The 8,172-nt window shown below is 47.1% G+C and overlaps 1 protein-coding gene across 1 annotated transcript; it reads right to left on the bottom strand.

The window, feature by feature from the left end:
- Positions 1-2,696: 2,696 nt before the first annotated feature.
- LOC127302551 (rab GTPase-activating protein 22) lies at positions 2,697-7,849 on the bottom strand. The gene is made up of 5 exons (XM_051333022.2): positions 7,465-7,849; positions 5,925-6,060; positions 5,729-5,778; positions 4,661-4,714; positions 2,697-4,302 (listed from the first exon to the last, which is right to left on the bottom strand). Exons 1-5 carry the CDS (start codon positions 7,722-7,724, stop codon positions 3,060-3,062), a joined length of 1,743 nt encoding a protein of 580 aa, XP_051188982.1. The 5' UTR covers positions 7,725-7,849; the 3' UTR covers positions 2,697-3,059.
- Between the last annotated feature and the right edge of the window lie 323 nt (positions 7,850-8,172).

Genomic DNA, 8,172 nt, shown 5'->3' with positions numbered 1-8,172 from the left:
TCCAGGCGCTAGGAGCTTATACAAGTGTGACGGCTATTGAGTGAGGTGTGGTTCTTCTCGGCGGTCTAGCCGTCGTATCTGCCGGATGAGCTGCAGTATCCATAAACTGGATCAAGTATGAACATGAGAGCCTACTGTATCAACACCTACCAGGCTGTTGCTCACCTTTAGGCCCCTCAGTGTCAATTTGGTGAGATAAACGTACCATTGTTTTATTTCAGTCCAGGTGCAGCTGCTTGTTGTGTTGCACGGTGTTTGGCTCATAGGTTTAGATGCACCTGTATGAAAAATACATTTTAAATGATTTTAAAAATGTAGTAGTAATAAAAAATACCTTGTGTATATCCAGGCATTTTATGTTCGCATACAAAGTTTTACGGGATAAAGACAATTAGTGTGACGTGTTGTGTTTGTGTAGCAAATGTTTGCATCGAATTGGTGTTCTGTTTGTGTAGCAACTAGCAACGCATTGAACGCTTTCCATGGATGGATGACAATTGGGATGCCAGCGGTGCGTACTTGTACTGGTGATGCCTCTTCCGGTATCTCTAACGGGCCGACGCATTTCGGACGTCTAAAATGTCCGCGCGTGTTGCATCGGCCCGCGGACCCAGGACGACCGTTTGTGTCGGGGGTATCCCCAGCGGTGCGGATGCATTTTTTTAGCGCAAACACCGTCAAGGTCGTTAATGGCCGTGGCTACATATGGTGGACACAGGCGGGGGTGACGGGCACACCTCAACCTAAACCCTAGCATCCATCCATGGCCAAGCACAACCTTAGCTGGGATCAAGTAATTCAGATGTGTCGTCAGGTCCACCCGGAGGAGGACGAGCAGCTAGCCGCCGACGCCTTTCAGGCGGAGCAGCTACACCGGGAGGCGGCGGAGGCGGAGGTTGCGGAGGCGGAAGGGAGGGCGGTAGAGCGTCAGCGACTGTTGGCGGGCAGGGCGGAAATCGCCGACGCCAGGGCGGAACTCCGGGCCGAGCTCGCCTAGTCCAGGGCGAAGCTGGCGGAGGCGAGGGCGGAGATGGCGGCGGCTCCTCCGTTGCCCGTGGCCCCACCAGCGGACTCCGTCATCCACGACATCGCCGATGACGACGAGGACGTACCCAGCCGCTTCGAGTGCGTCGGCGACCAGCTGGTTCTGCTCGCGTCGTTCGAGACCCTAGCTGGGAATGTCCAGCGCTATCAGGCTTGGGCAGCGGAGGAGGAAGCCCACAGCTATGCGGTCGCCATTGCTCGGGGCTACATGTGCTCCGACCTGGATTCGGTCGCACGCCGGGGACCTTCTCCCGCGCGGGGGAACCTGGAGCTGGCGGACGCCATCGCCGGCAGGGACGATGCGGTGGCGGTGGCAGCGGCTAGGGAAAGGGTCCGCTACCATGCCTAGATGGCGGCGGTGCAGGCAGCAACGACGGAGGAGGCGGCGGAGGCGGCATCCAAGAGAGTCCTGTGGGACTCCTCTCTGGTCGAGGCCCTCGAACGCCGCAGGCGGCAGGACGAGATGTCCGATCGCCGACTTGCGTGGCGCCAGGAGTGCATGAAGCGCTCGCGCTTCGACGACGGTGTCGGCCCCTCCGGCGGCCAGTAGTAGGCAGCGCGACTGCAAGTAACCCCGGCCGTGGTAGACCACGCGACAGCAAGTAGGTACGGCCGTTGTAGTTTTAGGTTAACTCGACTAACCATATGTGTAAAGATGATCCTTTTGGCCAATCAATAGTAATAAAGAAATATTTTGCTTACCTAGTCACTGCCTACCGGGACCGGATGCAACCAACGCGGTCACTTTGCGCGACCACGTAGCGTCCACGGAGACGCAAACCTACCGTATATTTGGGTCAGGTTTGCATCGTCGCGGACGGCCTGATCACTTTGCGTCGCCCCGCTGGAGCAGAATCCGACGCATTTTCGGTCTCCGCGGTTGCAAACGGTCGCTCAACGTCCGTTGGAGATGCCCTAAGTTATGGCTGGTGGATGTTTTGCTTGGTTGGCAACTTCCATGGTGATGGCCTCCAACACTTTGATGCTTGTGAACTTCGGTTGAAACAATTTCTTGTCCAGCATACTTTCTTCACTACGTTTCTTACCAGCGTGACTTGACACATTTCACTACACATATCATCCATGCGTCTAGAAATAATATTTTGGCAACTTTTACTACACATATCGTCCACATATCTCCTAAGGTTAGGCGCGCCCAAGTTTGCTTCTACCAAACATGCCTGCCTAAACACAGAATGCCACCTAGGAAAGGCACATGTATAACTGCCAGACACAGGTGCCAGTTATGCCCATGTAAACTTTGTGTAAAAGCGACTCAGCAACTGCTACGAAATGAACTTTCAACTGATCGTCATTCTTCACTATACGTGGATCGAAACAAGTGTATTGGGTTTTGGAGCTAGCACTGAATCAAAGTCAGGTCAAATGTAGGTGAGTGTTGCTTCTTAGGAAACGCATAGAGGCCCTCATCGATGGAACAAACGCTGCCAGGGTATGCGTTACATAAAATGGCAACTAGCATTTTGTCATGGAAGTTCATGAAAGAATGTTCTTTATTTTCGTTGGAAAAACCAACTATCACCCTAAAATATCAGTCGTCTCCTTTCTTCGGGAGCAGAGCTGAAAAAGATGGAGTTACCCTAAGATCCACATACCCAAGAAACAGAAGATAACACTTTGGAAGCATAAACTTCTTTCAATCCATGCAAACACATACCCCTTTGTGCCGGTTATTACTTCGTACCTTCAGCATGGATGAAACGTCATCCGTGAAAAAACTGTCTTTTCACCTATAACAGGTTAACAATGAATAGTGGTCCTATTTCAGTGCCTCGGCGGCACGAAATAGCAGTGTTTTCAGCTTCTCTTTTCTTTTTCTTACGCGAGGGCACTTGGGCCCTCGCTCTAGAATACAACATCCTCTATACTACAAGTGGGTTTGTGTGCCGGCGACAGATAACAGAACACTCTCAGCGAGCAGCGAAGGTACCTCCAAAAGGCCTGCGTCTGTTCTACTACCACAAGGAACAAGGGAGAGCAGCGCTTGCATCGGATCAGATTTTGTCATGGAGGTTAACAACCAGATCATGCGCATCGTCCAGCAGCCTCCAGACGTCCAGCTGCCCGGCCATGCTGTTGCACTCCCGCAGAATCTCGTCCATGCTGCTGTACTTCTCGATTATCAGCTTCCTCCTCTGCAGGACGCAGGCCGCGATAGCGTAGAGCAGTAGGTCATCGGTCGGTGGAGCGTGCAGCCTTATTCTTCCCCAGGTGGTCCTCCCAATCCCAGCTCGTATGGCTGCCTGATCTGCCCACATCACCTCCCAGAGGCACACGGTCTGCTCGAAGGTGAGCTCCCTCCTGAAGAGAACCACCACCATTCTGTACACAAAGAAGCAGTCCTCAGCCTGCAGCTTCTGCAGGTGTTTATACAGGTGTGAGTCCTTGCGCTTGATAATCTGTGAGACAGTCTTCAGCTGCCGCCTTATTCCAACCTCATCAAGCCTGAAGTTATGCCTGGCTTTCCTCATGAAACCAACAAAGCACCAAAATGCTGCACAATCTTCCTCCATGACTGCAATTATTGGTGATAAGAGATCACTCATACCTTGGCAGTAACCAATTTCGGGATCGTAGACTGCATATGCTTCAAGAAGTCCAACCAACCGAGCAGCATGATAGATCATATGGGGCTCTAAATGGTCATAATCTTTCAACCCAACAGATGCTGCAGACTGTAAAGCTTTCTCTTTAGGGACTTCAGCCTGGCTACTGGAAAATGAAATCCATTCTGTGTTCGCCCGTATAGCATCCAGCCTTATAATGCGTTGCCATGTGGCGAAGTCCTCCGAGGTTCTGCTAGACCTAAAAATATCTGACTTGAATGAAGTGCTCCTGGCAAATTTAGGATCTGGATCACAAGTCTCTTCGTCACAAACAGATATCCTTACAGACTCATCTTCATCCGATGATTCAGAATCTGAAGATTCCGACTCTGCTATGCATGGATATGCATCAATTAACTCAACTGTGTCTTCATCCATAGATTCTACAACCTCATCACATGTAGTGATTTCCGGTTGCTCGGCCTCGCTGTGTTCAGGCTTCAGTTCCTCAAGTGACCCAGGAGTCTTCTCAACATTGACATCTTCGAAACAAGGCGATTCTGATCCTTCAGCACTACTTCCTAGACCAGAACACTCCTCATTACTGACTTCATTTATTGACTTTAGCCCGCTTCCTCTGTACCCATTCAGAATATGATGGCACTGCCGCCTCAGTTTTTCATACTCTTTCCTGAATCAAAAGCTATGTTAATCCAAAAATGCTTGACAGATTAGACATGATATTAATAACACTAGGACATCATAGTGTTACTCGGTCATCCGCTTAGGCGGTTACAAATTTAGATTATCATACTAACTAATCAGGGGAGTAAGAAGATAGTACTTAGCCAAATGTTTGTCTATGGCTAATACAGTATCACATATTTTTAGTGGTTCATGGAATCATGGTGTACTGAGCGAAATGTTTCTGATTAATTATTTTTAACTGGGTATTTCTGAGTAATTTAAACTAGGCATTCCACCAAACCAATAAAGCAATGAGTGGTCTAAATAAAAAAGATTAATATTTACGGTAATCAGTATGGTACCTCTTTTTAATCTTGATGGTATTCCGGTCCTCTTCAGAACTATTTAAATCATATCTGCACATAAAAAAATCAACAAGGTAAATATATCTGGATTTGACGTGGCAAAGCATATGAGCAAGAGCGTAGCACAATCTAATAATTTATGACACCATGCTATGCTAATGAGCTAAATTATGACTTAATGTGTAGTGCGGTATTTGTAGCATTTATAACAACCACAAACTGAGGTTAATATTAAAAAATCACATTCCTACATTGGTCACACATGTTTACAAGATAAGGCCACAGATCACTCTTGTTGAAGATCAATTAGTATGAGATTAGCACATATTCCCATCCTATATTTTGAGTTGACTAGTTGCCTATGTCCTTCCTAAAACGTCCACTAATCATCTCAATTTGTGTGAAAGTGTACATTTTAGGTTTGGTACTACTTAATTAGGGTATTAGGACCTGAATCAGAATATTACATAATGAGGAATTTCTTGTGCAACAAAATAGAAACTGCATAGATCCATGAGCACATTCTGCTGAAACTGAAAACAAGTTTTCCCTCCATTAAGTAAGCAACTAAGCATGTCATTTAATAGAGCAGTCTAGAATTTGCCTTTATTACAAGAAAACTAGAGAAGTTTTAAAAATGCCGATTTTACTGGTTTCTAGAATAAAATGCCAGGACAAGAACTACCATTTTCGAATTAATATATTAAATTTAAATACTACGATAAATAGGGTCAACCAATTCCACCTATTTGGCATAAGCCAGTACTGTATCAATATTACAAGTCAAAATCAGCATGGCAACAGTTTGTAGTGCACTAACGAATATCCAGGATAGTACATATGCCAAGGGTAAAGGTCGGCTATAAAATGTAAACCAATGCAAACTGATGCAGCATCAGCTCATTCAATATTATCCTGAAGAAATATCACGGCCAGTTGATTATCCTTTATCTTATACTTAATTGACTAGTAAGCGTATAGCTATGTGCATCCAACATCTCAATTTTGGTCAAAGATATGAATCTTACAGATTATACTAAGAACAAAAGAATTCAAGTAACTCACACTCCTAGTAGGAAGGGCCAAACCTCTGCCCGAATGCCAGGTTCAATACCCTGGTACAATAAAAAAAAATGTTAATTGAGCTGCAAGATGCATAACATAATGTATTGGTACTAGATATGTATATATCTCCAACTAAGCACAAAAGATAAGCAAGTACATATGCAGGACATGTATGCCAACAAATAACTATACTTACCCCACTACGAACTTTCTTTAGAACCTTCTTTCCTCCATCACGAAGTTTCCCATTGGCCGAAAATTGACCCTCCCACTGCTGACGAGAAAGTACTCTCTTCCTTTTCCTTCGAGACCATGGAGATTTAATTCCACCTCTGATAAAAAGAATTGCTATGTTTTAGCAAGCAACACCAGCAGAGATATTCGTAATTAAAAAATAAGCTTGGCAAACCAACTAACAGTGTAAGTGGCTATATACTAGAGTGCCATACTTCAGTCCAGTGACATGCCATGCATATTTCGTTTACTGTTCATAGGCACATAGATATGGTGTCAAAATAGGGAATGCTTAAAGCCCTCATTGATCGTACTACACACCTTATATGAATGCATCATACTTGCATGAGAAATAAAACAAAGGCATACGAACAAAAGACACCAGTGTGAAGATAATAGAGATGATCAATTTACCAAATCAGCTGCATATGGAATAACTTCCTCGTAGTTACTGTTTTTCGAAATAATTGTTATACTATAACTGGGTATCAGTCAGGACAGGTTAATTATTAACACTATTGATCGATTTTATGCCATTCAGGCATATTTAAATCAACCATATATGTTAGACGAACCTTACATTAATTTTCAAGCATATTAGTTCAAGTTTAAGAGGAAATCCAGAGTCAGGATGAGAAGACATGTTGGGTCAGCTTAGCTGAGAATACTTCAATTGTAAGAATAAGGTGAAAGATAACATGACAAAAAGTAAAACTTGAATGTATGTAGTATGGGACCTAGAGGAGCCACAAGGTGGCACACAAGCTTAGAAGGCTCATCATTGATAGTGTTTCCTAACTCCATGTCAGCACAATTGCACAGTCAGAAGGAACGAGCTCGATTATGTAGGTAGCCATTAACAATGCCAAGGTTTCACTCTCTCAAACCAAATAGAAGCATAACATATTAAGTAGTGCTAATTTTTTAAAGAGTGATTCAGTATTATTTCTAGGAACATAATATGCTTTCCTTAGGGGGCACAGTCACCTCCAATGTCCCACATACCATTGCATCTATCTAACACTAAGCATCAACAAAAACAGGCTGGAGGACCTGCTAACTCAAGATAGCAGCAAGCAAGCAAGCAAGCTATATCTCAATTCAAACACCAACACGTGCCAATACCTGAACTAATCCTTGAGGGCGCAATCCATTTGCAATTTGACCACGAACATTATCACTAGACTAGACAGAAAGCCCACCAGACCATAACTTAGATGCCTGAACTAAGAAAAGAGGCATCTTGCAACTAATCTACCCGTTGCAATGGAAAGTGACCGAACACACAATACATTTACAGCGGCGCACTAAGCCAAGCGGCCACTGGATCGAAGCACGTAGAAACCCTAATCTGGGCGTTCAAGTGGCTTCCAGGCCAGCAATTCCACCACGGCGAGGCGTAACAGATTCCACTGCACCAGATCAAAAGCTACGCAGGGACTAAAAAGGTCGCATTTTTATTACTGAATAAAAGTGTCGCCAATCCGAAGAGGGGAACCCACCGATCCGAGCGCGGGGAGGAGGACGCCGCCGCGGGCGAGGATGAAGACGGGGCTGCCGCCGCCGCGGCCGAAGCGGACGGCAAGGCGGGCACGGAGGTCCCGGCGGCCGCCGCCGCCGCCGCGGATGAGCTGGAGGAGGCGGCGGCGACGAGGAGCGAGCGGATGTGGATCCAGGAGGAGGTGGGCGGGGACGAGGCGGCCGTCGGCGAGGAGGAGTTGGACGGAGAGGTGGAGGTGCTGGATCGGCGCAGGGCCTTCATGTCCGTCTCTCTCTCTGTCTCTGTCTCACCCACCTACCCACCCCGGACGCGCCACCAGCCCGCCGCACTACCAGCAGCCGCACCGCCGCCCCCGCCTCCCCGGCGCCATGCCCGCCGCCCCAGGATCTCGCCGCCGGCCACCACAGGGTTGTTAATCTAGTCTAAGCCTGTGCCAAACGAAGCTTTAGGGAAATGGAGAGACAGAGCTAGAGAGAGAGCATGTGACGCCAATAAAGCACAAGGAGAGGAGAGAGGAGTGGGTGGGTGCCGTGCGCGTTTAAACGGGTCCGGTCCTGACTGCCGAGTGGGGCCCGGTTGTCAGTGGCAGGGGGAGTAGATGACTAGACCTACCGCTAGGACACGTATTGTAGTGTAGGACACTCCAACGGCCCCGCATTCAATACTACGGCGTCCTCGCCTTCTAGGTCAACTTTCTTCTTCCAAGATC

Source organism: Lolium perenne, chromosome 5, assembly GCF_019359855.2.
Source record: "Lolium perenne isolate Kyuss_39 chromosome 5, Kyuss_2.0, whole genome shotgun sequence".
Classification (NCBI taxonomy): Eukaryota; Viridiplantae; Streptophyta; class Magnoliopsida; order Poales; family Poaceae; genus Lolium; species Lolium perenne.
This window is presented reverse-complemented; position numbering and strand designations above follow the sequence as displayed.